General features: G+C 44.9%; 1 protein-coding gene across 1 annotated transcript in view; it reads right to left on the minus strand.

Moving 5' to 3' along the window:
- Window positions 1-15,359, minus strand: part of LOC134400659 (neuronal acetylcholine receptor subunit alpha-7-like) — a 113,043-nt gene that overhangs the window by 5,371 nt on the left and 92,313 nt on the right. The window contains exon 9 of the mRNA XM_063129121.1: window positions 4,708-4,817. Within this exon, the coding sequence (XP_062985191.1) occupies window positions 4,708-4,817 (110 nt within the window). The remainder of the gene's footprint in view (window positions 1-4,707; window positions 4,818-15,359) is intronic.

Consider the following 15,359-nt stretch of genomic DNA (forward strand, 5'->3'; position numbering starts at 1 on the left):
TGCCTTCATGCCCTGCTTATTAGCTGGGCATGACACACCTGAAGAGCCATTACTAGAAACAGAATGCTGGACTAGGTGGACCTTTGGACTTTTCCCCTGCAGGGGCTCCAGTCCCCCATATTTGCAAGCAAACCTCAGGTCTGGAACCCTGCATGTTAAGAACTTCCTGTGAGAAAAGAAAGCTGGGATGACATTCACAGTGAGTTCAGCAATAACTGTTAAGGCGGTCTTCCAAATTTGAAGGAGGGAAGCAAGCAGGCTAAGATGAGGTTCAAGTACTCATTGTCTAGCTCTTGGACTTTCTGGGAACATCTCTGACTTTGAAATGAACCCTACGACCAAATAATTTCTAGGAGTTACTACTCAGATTCCTACAGGGGCAAGTAATGGATAGATGCCTACAGGAACAACTCAAGCATTTCTGCCTGCAGCTCTTTATTGTATCATAATGTTCAGCTCCCAAAATATCAATGGAGCTTATTTAACAAGTACAAGGAAGCACTAATGTGTCCCTAATGGTAAATTTTTAATGTTAAAAAAATTATATAATATAATAAGTTCACACATGACTGGAATGAAGCAACAGCACAGTGTGAGGTCATTGATTATTCCAAAAGATATTCATGTAATTAAAGCTATTGGTGGCTTGCAGAGTTGAAAAGAGAGAGAATACAATTATAAGCTTAAAAAGAGGATTTGTTTGAAGACGCCAAAATCCCAAGGCTGGTGAATCTCCTTGACAGGACCAGATTTACCACTAGACAAAGTGGGGAGGAGGAGTGTTCATGTGAACCCTCTGCAACCTGCTGCCCTCCCATTATCCCTGCCCATGAGCTATGGAGGTTGGACCAGATGCAGTAAAAACCAACAACAAAACACCTGTAGGGCCCCAAGTAGGGAATGCTGCTCTGGGCCATCAACATTTTAGGGGCTGTGATAATTTGAAGAACAAAACATTGGCCCAGAACAAAAACTCAGCTGAGCATAGAAAGGCAAATGCTATTTTGGGCTGCATTAATAGGAGTATAACTTCCAAATCGCGCAAGGTACTGGTTCCTCTCTATTCAGCCCTGGTTAGGCCTCATCTAGAGTATTGCGTCCAGTTCTGGGCTCCACAATTCAAGAAGGACGCAGACAAGCTGGAGCGTGTTCAGAAGAGGGCAACCAGGATGGTCAGGGGTCTGGAAACAAAGCCCTATGAAGAGGGACTGAAAGAACTGGGCATGTTTAGCCTGGAGAAGAGAAGATTGAGGGGAGACATGAGAGCACTCTTCAAATACTTAAAAGGTGGTTACACAGAGGAGGGCCAGGATCTCTTCTCGATCCTCCCAGAGTGCAGGACACGGAATCACAGGCTCAAGTTACAGGAAGCCAGATTCCAGGTGGACATCAGGAAAAACTTCCTGACTGTTAGAGCAGTACAACAATGGAACCAGTTACCTAGGGAGGTTGTGGGCTCTCCCACACTAGAGGCCTTCAAGAGGCAGCTGGACACCCATCTGTCAGGGATGCTTTAGGGTGGATTCCTGCATATCCACCCTAAAGCATGGGTGGATATGCAGGAATCCATTGGGGGTGGGGTTTCGATGGCCTTATAGGCCCCTTCTAACTCTGTTATTCTATGATTCTATATCCTCAGCATATCAGCTGAGCACATCCTCCCTTAATAAATAAGGGCACAATCTAACCAACGCTGAGCGCTTCTATGTTCCTTTGATTTTCTTTGGAGAGGTTTAACACAACCTCAAAATGAAGATGTATTGAAAATAAAAGGTAACTGTTATCCGGCATACAATGCTTCACTGAATCTCTTGTTAAAATAAATGGCCATCTTACACAGATATGCACAAATTAAACTGGCCACACTATAGCAACAGAGAAATTATTTGTCTAACTCTTTTTCAGGAATAACTGCTTCACAACGTCCTAGTTCCCAAAGTTAATGAATTTCACCTCTGCCACAAGGTCAATTCTATATTTTTCTTAAATCCTACATCTTTGAAATATAGGCGTGTGTGTGTGTGTGTGTTTTAATATCTCAGATAGCTTTAAATAATTAATTTAAAAACACATATTCAAGAGTCCCCTTTTAATAGTGGGAAGCAAACAAGTGCTGCATTTCCTGGGGTTGAAAGCCTGATCCAAGAGTTGTGGCCAAATTTATCTCGAAGCAACCATTGTTTCAGTGGGAGTGGAAGAGGGACACCGAGTCTAGCCGCCTTCTTCCCCACCCCGCCAAAACAGATGGGCAGCGTTATTCCAGATAACATTGTGCCAATTCCTAGTTCGGATCTTTTCAGCCCCAGAAAATATATGAGCACACCCATTTATATGCCTATTTTGCCTGCTGGATCAGGGCAATGGGCAAAACCCACATAGAGCAGTAACATACACATTATTAGAACATGACATAATTTGCTGCTAACAACTAAGCTGCCCAATCTATTGGCAAACTGCAGACTTTACTCGCAAAAATTCATTGTAGTTTCAGAGAATTACACTTCTAGGGTGCCCCTTAATTCGGAAGGGTTTTTTTGTTTGGCAGGGGTGGGCGGGGATGTTTTTAGCATGACCTCTTGAGGAAGCTGCCCCATCTCTCTAAAAATTAATTATGTTTCACACAACAATGAGCAATTCATTATAAACAGAAATGAAATCCAGAGAACAATCTGCTCCATAGGGAAGAATATTTATGAGCGAAAGAAAATCCATTGAGATAAGATTGACAGAAAACAAAAACCCCAGGAAAGCCATTCACCCTTCTCTACGGCTAGCTATCCTAATAGATTCCCTTACCAAGCAAAGAGCTAGAGGGATGCCTGTGAAAGAGAAATGTAACACAGCCCGCAAGAGATCTAGAGAAAGAATAACAGTGCCGATGTGACGAGAATCATAAGAGCAACCCTCCCTCCAGCTTTATTGGATTGTATGAGCAAAGCGACTTCTCAGTATTCGATTGTGGCATTCCTTTGCACAGCTACAGAGATGAACCTACATTGTACCTCACCCGAGCCAATTTTGTGTTCAAAATTGAACATCCTCGTTAGCATGCCCCTTGCATGTGCCAAACGCTACCTTATGCAAAACTCCCTGTATTCTTTGCTGCGTTAAGACAGCAAGTCCAGAATCTTACCAAAATCTTCAAGGCTTTTAGAATGCAATGCCCAATCCCACAAACAAGCACACCTTTCTATTTTATTTTATTTCAACTAAAATTCACAGGGGCAGATCCTTGGAAGTTTAAATAATTACTTAGTGATAAAAGATACACATGAAATGACTTGTTAGAAGGTAATTCAATAACAGCCATCACTGTGACGTTTCCTTCTTCCTAAGGTAGCAATCTACTAGGGCAAATGGATTCTAGGAATGTCCGTCCAGGCCAGCAATCTCACTACATTATTGGGGATCGTAAGCTGCATTCAGCATGGTTTGTGGCCATGAATGGGCACACAGAGGCATTCCTGGGGGCTCTCCCTCAGGAGGAAAATTTCCATAGAGACTGGTAAGATGTAACGCTCATCACACGAGCCACATTATGAGACAACCTTGATCACTGAGAATTCTGGAGAGTTTTGCCTGTCTCTGAGAGTTCCCCACACACACACATACAAGCAGAGAAAGCCCAATGTGGCACTGGTTATCCAGTTCAATTGCAGCTGAGCCACACAGGATGAGGTCTTACATAGGCTTTTCTAAAATCTTGCTCCAAGATCAGCAAATTCTATGTCTCCCTGCACTTCTTCTCATGTCTGAGAGCTCCCAGTGAGTATATGATTTCCTCTCGAAGCCAACAACATGATGTCTTTTCCACCTGCCTGCAATCTCCCTCTCCACAGGTACTGCTGCAGGCCAGGGCATCCTTTTTGCCTGGGACCGAAAAACAAAGGGGATGTCAAGCATGTGGCGAGCCACAATACCTGGCTGGTGGGCTGTGTCTGGCTTGGTGGGTCATTGGTCCTGGAGCCCTAGAGCAGGAGATGGCAGAAAGTAGATCTGGGACTACTGAGAGAGAGATTTGCTGTAGAGTGGCAATGGTTCCTGGCTCCCAATTGTTTTACAACATTTGTTTAACAACAACATTAACAAATATTGTAAATAAATAAAAAATATTGTAAATAAACAGCAAGCAGCAATAAAATTACTCCCCAATAAATTACACTGCTGATATGAAGAAAATGTGTGGGTGGGGGAGCATTTAACCATGATTGGATCCCTGTGTGGAAGGACTGAGTTGGGTTCTCTTCTAGTACTCAGAGCTAATTCCTGGGCACAGAGTTCTTTAATTCTAGGCATGTTTCATTTTCACCAGGCTCAAGTTGGTGGGTCTAGTAAAAACAAAGTAGATCCTGAAAGTCTAAAGTCTGCCTACCTATGCCCTACAAAAAAAAACCACGTTTCACAACTTGTGGCCTATCACACCATATACAGGGCCCCCCTTATTTTTGCAGTGCCAGGCTGTCAGCAAAAAAGAAAAGGTTGACTGAATTGTTAGTGAGTTGCGTTCTCCTTGATGTGTCACAAGTTGCACCACTTTAGACTAAGCCTGCACCGGTGCTTAGTCTAAAGCAAATGTGATATGGGAAACTGAGTGGAAATTAAGACCCCTCTCTAAAATGTTCCATTCTTTTTATTCCTGCCCAAATAATTATTATTCTTTTTAAAAAAATCAAATGTTTCAGATATTTATCTTTAGTAGCCACTTACCCATTGGGGCATCTTTCCTGCTTGTGGGTCATGATGATGAAACTGAAGAACTAAGACTGTCACCACCACAGATAAGCCGACAATAACCATGATGCTTGCAAAATACTGGGCTGTAGATTAAAAAGAGGGAAAGACAGAAAAATGATTACTTGTAGTTTTGGGACACCCACAAACCTCCCAAATTTCTGAATTCAAGTAGATTCTTCCTTTTAAAATTCACAACTGGTTTAGTTTTTACAGCCTTCACAGCATAAAAAGAACGTAAGAACACATAAATTACTCTGCATTACAAAATTATACCCATGAAACAGGGGCGGAGACTTGGGGCGCAGGGGGCGGACAAGAGCTGAATTCCATTTTGGAGTAGCCCTCCAGGACCACATTCCCATGCTGAGTGGGATCAAACACCAGTAAGGAAGCCTTTTTCAGTGCTAAGCAAGGAAAAACATTTATCTTCCATTAGCCTCTGACTGGAGATCAGAGGTTTTCCTTCTGAGGCAGAGGGAGCAGGGCCAAGGGGGGGGGGGGAATTGAAATGTCCACAAACCCCCCAAATTTCTGAATTCAAGTAGATACTTCCTATTACAATCTTTTTATCATTTCTTGTGCTAAATCAGCTTTCACCAATTTGGTGCCCTCCAGACTACGACTCCCATCTTGCCCAGGCAGCATGGCCATTAAGACTGTGCTCTACCAACACACAACCACTGGAGCCAGAACAGGCAACGTGTCATTTGTCAGACAACAGCCCTAATGTGTGGGGTTCTTTTCTTTTGGTGCTCAACAAGACCATAATCCTAGACAACTGAAGTGTAGGCAGGACAGAAGCATCTAGAGATGTTGCGACGGTTTTTACTGCAATTGATCATCCAAACAGGCATGTTTTCCACTTAAACTAAATTACCTTTAGACAGGTGACTAGCTGTTGTTAAAAAACAACAACACCTACCTCTTGCTACACATGTTCTTCTTTCTTGCCTGTGCTGTGGCTGCCTAAGATCAATATTCTTCAGCATTTCACAGTTGAAAACAGAAACACACCTGTATTTATTTGCTCAGCAAGGATCACCATCTGAGGCCCCCAGACTTTGCTGAAAACTTCTTGCGGTGCCTTAAACTTGTTTACTCTCTAGCAGCCTGCCCTGCATTGCCATCTATTCACATTTGCTCCAATTATCTCCATTTATTCACCACCAGTCATCAATTTGACTGAATTTGTTGAGGCTGAAACTTGAAGCACCCTCTGAGCACACTCACAACATTATTAAAAGGTATTTCCCAAAGACTGATCAGGAACTAAGGGAACAGGGACAATTGGAGTGTGTGCAATCGTGGCCCCAAAGCTTGTGGTAATCACCGAAGGATGGAATCCTGTTTCTCTTATTTTTAATAAATAAGGGGCAAGCCCATAAGAAGAGTTTAATATAATAAACCAAACAAAGGACAGAACTACACCAGACATCTATCACCATGATTCCCTTTGGGGAGTTTTTCTTATATAATGCAGCAGCTAGGATTATAGAGCTCAGAGTTAAGAAGCCGAAATCACACACAATTTAGAACTCAACAGCATCTCAATAGGTGTCCCTTGCAATATTTTAATCAATGCCATGCATGTCTGCATAAAAACGGGCAGATTTGACCGGGGCCCTATCTACACGAGCAATTTACTCTGGCGCTGCTGTATCTCAGAGACCTTCGGGACACATGCCACAGCTGCTGCTTCACAGCAACATCATGATTTCCTGCCTGAAAATCCACATTTTCATACAGATGTTTTGTGCTGGATTTTCTTCTTGCTGCAGCTTTAATGTGTTTCATCTCGGTATGGTGGGAGTGCCTAGGGTGTGTTCAGGTCTTACGTCATCGCTGTGGGATCCCCCTTTTCTTCCCCCCCCCACACACACACCTCACTCATTCGCAGCTGCGTGGATGTTAATTATTATTATTTGTTACATTTGTATACTGCCCCATAGCTGAGGCTTTGGGGCAGTTTACATAGGATAAAAACATTTAAAAACAATATACAAAAATTTTACAATCACAAAAACATACAATTTTAAACCACAAAAACATTCAAAAACAAACCCAGGCTAATTACATATTGCTAAATGCCTGGGAGAAGAGAAAAGTCTTGACCTGGCACCAAAATGATAACGATGTCAGCGCCAGGCGGGCCTCATCAGGGAGATTGTTCCACAATTGGGGGGCCACCACAGAAAAGGCCCTCTCTCTTGTTGCTGTCCTCCGAGCTTCCCTCGGAGTAGGCACCCGGAGGAGGCTTGGTTTGTGCATTTTTGTGGAAGAGGGAAAGGGAGCCCGGGCCCCAATCTGCCCCAAACCTCCAGTCTCATCCACCTTCAGCATGCAACCTCTGACCCACTGCCCATCATTGCAAAACGTTTGCCCACCCATACAGGAACCTGATATAATACTCCTATAGGTTCAGATAAATCCCAAGACCTTTCATTTTGAGATAGCACTCTAAAGACAGCTCTACTCATTTTGCCCTTTCACCACCTGCCTGCATAACTGGAGCTATTGTTAACTGTAATGCTTAGAGCCCATATACAGAAATGAGACTCCATCTGAACTACAGCAACACCTGCATTGCCAACCCACTCTGATTCATTGTTTAGTAAGTACACCACGGAGCTGGAAAATGTGTCAGGAATTACAATACCTAGACAAAAGCCTAAGATGTATATGATTGATGGTAGATACCACCTGAAAAATCCCCGCCAGAGCTTTAATGTTCTTCCACAATGCTATTCCACAAGAGGATATTTAAGAACAACCAGTATATCAGCATGTAGAAAGGAAGATAAAGCTGTCACTGCATACAATGAAAAGATGAAAGGCTCCTGGTTTTAGTGACCTCTTTCTCTTCCCTATCACTATGGGGGACCATTTATGATTTAATTGTTGTGGACCACCCAGAAAGCTTTGGCTATTGGAAAGTCTAGAAATGTAATACATACATAAATGGCAAAGTTGCTGTCCCGGAGAAAAGCACTGCTGTGATTTATTTTTGCTTGTAGCCCTTGAAATTCTGCCTTTAGCAATGCAGATCGGGGCGGGGGGCGCCTGTGCCTCTCCAGATGTTGTCAAACTACAACTCCCATCATGCGTGATCATTGGTCATGGCGATTGGGGCTGTTGGGAGTTGGAGCCCCAGAACATCTGGGCAAAATGTCTTTCTTGGGGATCAAACTAGAAGTCACACAGAAGATCTTTGATGCTGATAGCATCTTCACAGGAGCAACTTAAATTGGAGAAACAGCATGAGAGGAAAAGGCATGCAGACAGAGGAAGCTGAAGCTCTTAAGGACTTTTGAACAGTTTCCTACCCTGTTTTAGAAATAATAAACTATCCTGAAGAAGAGAGAGTAAGCAACTTACCTGTTTTTTATATAAGACTGTTTTCTCTTTAAAAGGAGGACACACCAAAACATGCTGGGGATAAAAAGAATAATTTATGCCGCCATTTTCTTTTTCTGTTAACCACTACTACCCCTGTGACACTTCCGTTAATCAAATGAACAGCCCCATGCAATAAAAACTAAACTAAACTAAACTAAACTAAATGAGCACGCCTGATCCCAGAGAACTGCCATGACATTTCTTGTTTGACCATGAGAGCTACAGCAGAATCCTGATGAGAACTAAAGGGCCGGGAAGTCTCTCCCATGCCCTGAAATCACTGGGTAGCTGAATGCAAACCCGCTACCTCTCAATCACAGCCTCCACTGCCATCTGTAACGAGGGAATAATAAATAATGCCTTCTAGATAATCTATGTGGCATCAGGAAGAGCAGCACTATATAAACACTGACGTAGTCTTGTACTGATTTGTATGTTCTTTCTATTCTCTTTGTTGTGGCTTATGGGTGATAAGATACACTGGCTTCAATTGAAGAAACCAATTATCTTGAATCCTTAAAGGTCTCTCAGCATTTTTCTGCCAATAATAAATCTTTATCTTGACCAAATGGCATGTCCCTCCATCCTCTGCAACTAATTCCCACTACAGTTTTGTTGGGTTGTGATACTTTAACTCCCTTTGTGCTCTAAACAGCAGTTTTGTGTTGATTGGCATCACTGAATCCTTCAGAGATTCCCATGTTCCAATTATGAGCTCAGTTCTCTCTTAGACCCTTAAAAATGATGTGAACAAAAGAAAAAGCTATCAATTCAAAAATTCTGCAGCCCGTGATAATGCACCATTACAAGTGTTTCATATTTTTGGTTTTATCACACACAACGATGTATCTGCTAATAATCCATCAGCAACATAAGATTTTATTGCTTTTCATGTTGTGGAGTTCATTAGTTGGTTAATTGTGCCTTACTCTAAACACTGACATCATGGGCCTCCCTAGAGGAAGCAAGGGAAATTGTTCAATTTCCCCAGGAATAGATAAAAATAAAGAAAGAAACAATAGCTGGCAGTATTCCTCCTTGTCTTCCTGATAGTGGTTAATTTCTATTTGCCAGGGGGCTTTTGAGCTCCATGTGGGGGTGGAATCATGCTTGCCTACATCACTTCTCCGCCCCCACTTTTATTGCTTGAAACTTCCTCTTTCTCTCAGGGAGAGGAAAGAAGAAGAAAAAAGTGCACGTGGCCCAATCAGGGGTCGTAATCGAGCGGCTTCTCCTGCACACAGCAGGAGATAGGGGCAATTTCTGTCTTTAAGAATAATATGGACTTACCGGGGTCTTCTTTTGTCGCGCAAAGAAGCCTAGAAGGGGTGTAAGCGTTCAGGAGGCAGATGACGACGTGAGAGGGACCCACGAGAATCCGTGAATGCTCAGTAACGAGTGTGCAATAAAACACTCGTCTGATGATGCCCTTTGACTCAGAAGCCAGGGGCTAGATCCAGATTAAGCAGGATCAATTGTGCTGACAGAAATGGATTTCCCCCTCCCCTGCTTCCCACAACAGCCCCTCCAAACTCCTGTAAATGCTACACAGAGAGTCAGGACTCTGGTGAACGGACTAAGCTACGGAGAGTGGAAAAGGGAGGACCCCCCCCCCCAAATTTAGGGAGTTTGTTGATGTCACAAGGCTCCACCTTGTGGAATCAACAAAAGTGGTTCTTTGGGGGCGGGGGTGTAGAAGGCAGATCCTGGATCCAATGCCAGGTCTCCTGGAAATGCATTTTGCAAATGTTCGAAATAACCCCTTCATTAACATTACTTTGCATAAGCACATCTTAATTGCTTATGGAGAGCAGATCTACACTTTGTGTGAAATCATTATGATCCCTCTTTGTGCATTTATTTGGGATAATGTGGAATAAAAAGCAGGAATTAACACTATGAAAGAGGTACATGGGATGTGTCCTGTGCCCCAACAGTTATCAGGGGCCTTCAATACTGCTATAAAGCAGTCGTGTAGATCTAGCCAAAGTTCTTTTACTAGTCCATTTAGTTCAATACTCTGTTTCCTTTCTAGCCATAAAGCACAAGAAGATCATCGGCAGAAAACGACAGGTCCTGCACTGTTGTTTGCCCTCAGCATCCAGCAAGCAAAGGTAGACTGCCTTTAATAATGGAGGCTCCATTTGGTTTATCATGGCTAATCTCAGTCATTGGGCCAGTTCAGACAACATGCTAAGCCATGCTGGTTAAGTGTTTTGAGCTAACCATGATGAGTTAACATGTCGTGTGTAGGGCATTTTCCCTAACTGTGGTGGCTACATAACCACAGTTTGGTTAAACTGTGAGAGTGGTTACTCTCACGAACCATGTGCTGCGGAAGGGTTAGCGTCCTAACGATGGTGCATGATGGCTTGCTAAGGGGACAGGAGGCCACACAGCACTCCTCAGGTGCTCTCTGAGCTATCCAGCGGCTCATGAGACAATGTGAGCGGTGGCAGCCAGCAGAAAGGGTTCACAGAGCCCAGTCTTCCCGGCCAGGCAGGGGACAGTGCTTTGGACTCCCCCCACCCCTGGTATTGAACGCCTGAGACATCTCTAGCAGGGAAGAACGGTGTTCTCGATCCCAGGCCACTCATCAGCCCAGTTACCTTGAGCGCTCCACGCTCCAAGGCACAAACTTGGCAGCCATTGGCTAAGAGGCATGTAGAACTCTTCCCATGGTTCCCAAGCAGTTGTAGAAGAGCCACTACTTCTGCACCCTGCAGTAGTCTAAGGAAAAGCTGAATGCGCTCAAGAAGGGTGTGGAGGGTGGTTAGGCAGGGTGGTTAGTACATGCGTGGCAGGAACACTCAGTGTGGTTAATGCTAACCACACATGGATGCACCATGGTTAGTTTGACCACCTTTCCCCAAGTTATGTTTGAACAGGGCCATTCTCTATCCTCATGACTTGGGCCTAATCTACACCAAGCATAATATTGCACTATGAAAGTGGTATGAAAGTAGTATATAAAAGGCAGGAGGAGCCGCACAAAGCAGGATATAGCACCATGAAAGCGGTGTATGGTATGCGTCAATGGGCCCCAACAGTTGTCTGTGCACTTCAGTACCTCCATAAAGCAGTAGTGTGGCTCCTGCCTTTTATATACTGCTTTCATAGTGCAACATCCTGTTTGGTGTAGATTAGGCCTTTGTTGAAAGCTTGGTAACCTAACAGCCATCATCATATAATCTGGTAGAAAAGAATCTAAGGTTAATTGTGTATTTTGTAAAGAAGTACTTTCTTTTGTCTGTGATTAATTTACAAGCAAGCAATTTTAATTGGACTATACTCACTTTTTATTCCCTTTTTACCATTTCTTACCTTTGCTCCTTTATCACGTCCACCCTACCCCCACAATAATCTTTTTTTCCCAGCTGCCCAGCTATAGATATCTGCATGTGGAAAGAATCTTCCACATATGTTTTCGTAGCATCATGGAATTAGAAGGGACCTCAGCAGTCATCTAGCCCAACTCCTCGATCAGGGCAGGCTCTGCAATGCAGGATGCAGCTACAGCATCCCTGACAAATGGCCATCCAGCCTCTGTTTGAAGACGTCGAGCAAAAGAGAACTCATCATTTTCCAAAGCAATCTATTCCATTGCTAAGCAGCGCTCACAGTTGAGACGTTTCTCCTAACGTTTACCCAAAATCTGCTTTTCTGCAACTGCCAACCATTTGGCCCTTTGCAAAGCACAAACTGCACATCCAGTAGCTGAGCTACAAAGGTGGTACGAACGTGAGCTAACCAACGATTTTGACTGTCATCCCCTGATAGGACCTGGCATTTGCTAGGCAGGGGAGAGGGAAACACAAGGGAGAGAGAATTGCTCATGGGAGTAACTTATTTTATAATGGCAACCATACCACAAAAGTACCGTATAAGTTAATTGGTCATCTGATTTAAAACTGGTTTCTCCAGATCCCCTTTTAATGGAGTACCACTTCAGGTCATGGGTTGTCAAGTTTGCTTTTGTGCCCTCTCAGCCACTCGTAAGGCCATCACAGGTTGCAGCTGATGCTTTCTTATTATGATCTACACCAAGCAGGATATGACACTTTGAAAACGATTTGAAAACTGTATATGCAGTGTGTCCTGGGCCCCAACAGTTGTCACTCCTGATATAAACCATTTTAAAACAGTAGTGTAGATCCTGCTTTAGGGCCTTGCTAGACCTACCTGATAATCCGGTGGGAAGTAGGGGCGACGCCGTGCTACAGCTAGCATGGGCCATTGCCCTTTTCCACACGTAACACGCGACAGGGTAAGGGAAAGCCCCATTGCGTCCGCCATTTTTTTTAACTTAAAGGGCCATGTGCGCAGGAGCGCACCAACGGAAAAGGTAAGGCTGGGTTTTTTTTTTAAAAAATAAAGGGTTCCCCGCTCCCTTGCCTCTGATTCTCCCCCAATGTCTGATGTCCCCCCTGCCTGCTCGCTCGCCCGTCCTCCCCCCCGCTCGCAATGCCTGCCCCTGCCCGATCGTCATGTCCCCACTCGCCATGCCCGCCCCCTGCCCACTCATCATGTCCCCACTCGCCATGCCCACCCCCTGCCCGCTTGTCATGTCCCCGCTCTCCATGCCCGCCCTCTGCCCGCTCGTCATGTCCCCGCTTGCCATGCCCGCACCCTGCCCGCTCATCATGTCCCCGCTTGCCATGCCCGCACCCTGCCCGCTCATCATGTCCCTGCTCGCCATGCCCACCCCCTGCCCGCTCGTCATGTCCGATGCCCGCTCCGCGCACCCCTGTCTGTGATTTCTCCCCCCCGGCCCGATGGGCACAGCGCTCCTATGGAATGCTGTGCCCAGTGCGTGGCTTCTCCCGGCTACTCGCGAGTAAGTGAGCAACCAGGAAAAGCCACGGACCCTGCTAGACCTTCCGCAGCCCCAGCCTCAGCCCAGGGCTGCGGAAAAGCCGGGCCATAAGCGCATCCGGTTATCCCGGGTCAAGGGAGGACTTAGCCCGGGCTGACCCCAGGATCTCCTGTGCGTCATCTGGATGCACAGCAGGGAGACTGGGCCTCACACCAGGCTAACTCCTCGTCTAGCAACGGCCTTAGTCTCTAGGAGCATTTTTATTTGGCTGCTGGCCTTTCTGCTATCTGCTTTTCTAGCTAAGCAGATGGTTTCTTAGCTGTCTCACCCAAGCCTCCTGCTAGAGGTCTCTGGTGGTTCTGCAACTCTCTGGTTTGTTTGTAGCCTTCCTGGCAGTCACAAATTGGAAAACATAGCACAGAAATATGTCTGGCTACAGAATTAGAATGAGCAAAGCCTTTGTTTTGTGATGAAGGTGGTAAGATGCACTTGAACATTTGTTTCAAGCAAGTTAACTTGACAGTCAGCTCATGATTTACAGGTTAAGCCCTCAATCAATCAGCAGCGTCTACATATGTCTTCCTCCCTCTCTCCTTCCCCCATCTATCTCTCTCCCTCCTCCCTGCTCACTTCACAGTACGAAATGGAAAGGCTGCAATCACCATTACAGCCATCAAAAATCTATTTCCCTTTTGCCCACTCTCTCTTACACACACACACACACACACACACACACACACACACACATATATATATATATATATATATATATATATATATATATATGTACATGAGTCCAGGTCACAAGTCTCAGGCTGAGAGCAATAGCCGCAAGCCACAAATAGAAAGGGTAGAGAGAATAAATGCCACAGCTGTGCAAGAAAGCGGGAGTTACTGTGATTAACAGCGGGTTCCAGTGCAGCATCTTTTGGCTGACATACAAGCTGCTGTAGAGATGAAGGAAGGAAGACCTAATGCTGCCCAAATTAAAAAGGAAAGCAAACAAGGTTAATTAGCCTTGGACTGTGTTGCACCAGCATGCCAAGGAACTTTACATTCAAATGTGGCAAACAATGCTTATATACAAATGAAAGACTGTGGCTACACCCCTGAGTGGGAATAGTCAAGGTTTTAGTATTGGCTCAGGAGCAAGTTACATTACTACCCTCCGTGTAGCACTTACACAAAAACTCCAAAGAAGCTCTGAGGCGTACACTAAAAACAAAACAGAACTGTAAGCAGATAAACATCTTGTGCTTTTTACTATTAAAGGTTTTCCTGAAAGACACGATAAAAATATTTTGCTTACCAAAGACAGACATTGTTCATCATAAGAGAATGTATTGCGGAGAATAGGGTGAGAAATGACGAGACGCATAAGTGGGATTAAATATGGACCACATTTATTAAAGATCTGCAAAAGGGAGTGAAAGCCTAAGCGGGCATCATCGTTTGGCCAAGCTGTAGGCCATGTTAGGATCAGGGTCAATTCGCCACCTCACAGGCTTGCCCCTCTTGGGGGTAGGGAGTCCTTCCGGTATCACACACACCTCAGGCCACAGGGCTCTGTGGGTGAGGAGGGTTGGCCTCAAAGGTAACCCTTATCCTCCGAATGGCACTGCAAGGCTCCCAGTTGTGGGCCCTCGGGCATTACCCATCACCACAGCGGTGCCTGTGAATGCCCACCAATAGCAAACCGAGCTCAAGATGCCTGCTCCTACCTGCCCACCACAAATGTGACCGAAAAATGAACCAAATCAACCTAATTCACACACCCCTGCAGTCTTACAGTGTGAAGTAGGCGAAAAAAACTCATAACCAAGTTAGATTATAAACAAAAAATTCCTACTTGGCTCCCGGAAAGGTCGACCAGCAAGCCCACACTGTCGACAGGGAGGGGAGGCAGGGAGCCGTGCAGTGAAGTGAGAGGGCAGGGAGGGGCGAGCAGGGCTTTAAGAAGCCTTGCAGTCCTCTCCCCATCCCGATGGTGCCATATGGAGGCCTTCCAATGGTGGGCCTCCACGTCCCGTCCGCCCACCCAGCCAAGCAAAGCATGGGGAGGGGGCATTTATATGGAAATGCAAAGCAAGGGCATTCTTCGAGGCACACAAAAAAGCTTTACGGAGGAAAGATCCATAGAGATGAACTTGTCAGATTGTTAAAAATATGACTTTCACCCTCTCATTGCAGCTCACTGAGGTTAAGGCCTATTGCTTTTGTGGACCAAGGTTTTACCACTGTTTGCACATGGGCATAGCCGCTGTTTTGAGAAAGGTAATCTTCAGCCCTCTATCAAGAAAGACCACCATCATCAACAGTGGGGATAGCCAGGTCTGTCACTTTGGGTTTCTCCCTTTTTTCTTTTCTATTTTTTTTTTTTAGTTTATTTGTTTGTTTCTTTTGCTTTTATTTT

The sequence above is a fragment of the Elgaria multicarinata genome, chromosome 6 (genome assembly GCF_023053635.1).
Source record: "Elgaria multicarinata webbii isolate HBS135686 ecotype San Diego chromosome 6, rElgMul1.1.pri, whole genome shotgun sequence".
In the NCBI taxonomy this organism is placed as follows: Eukaryota; Metazoa; Chordata; class Lepidosauria; order Squamata; family Anguidae; genus Elgaria; species Elgaria multicarinata.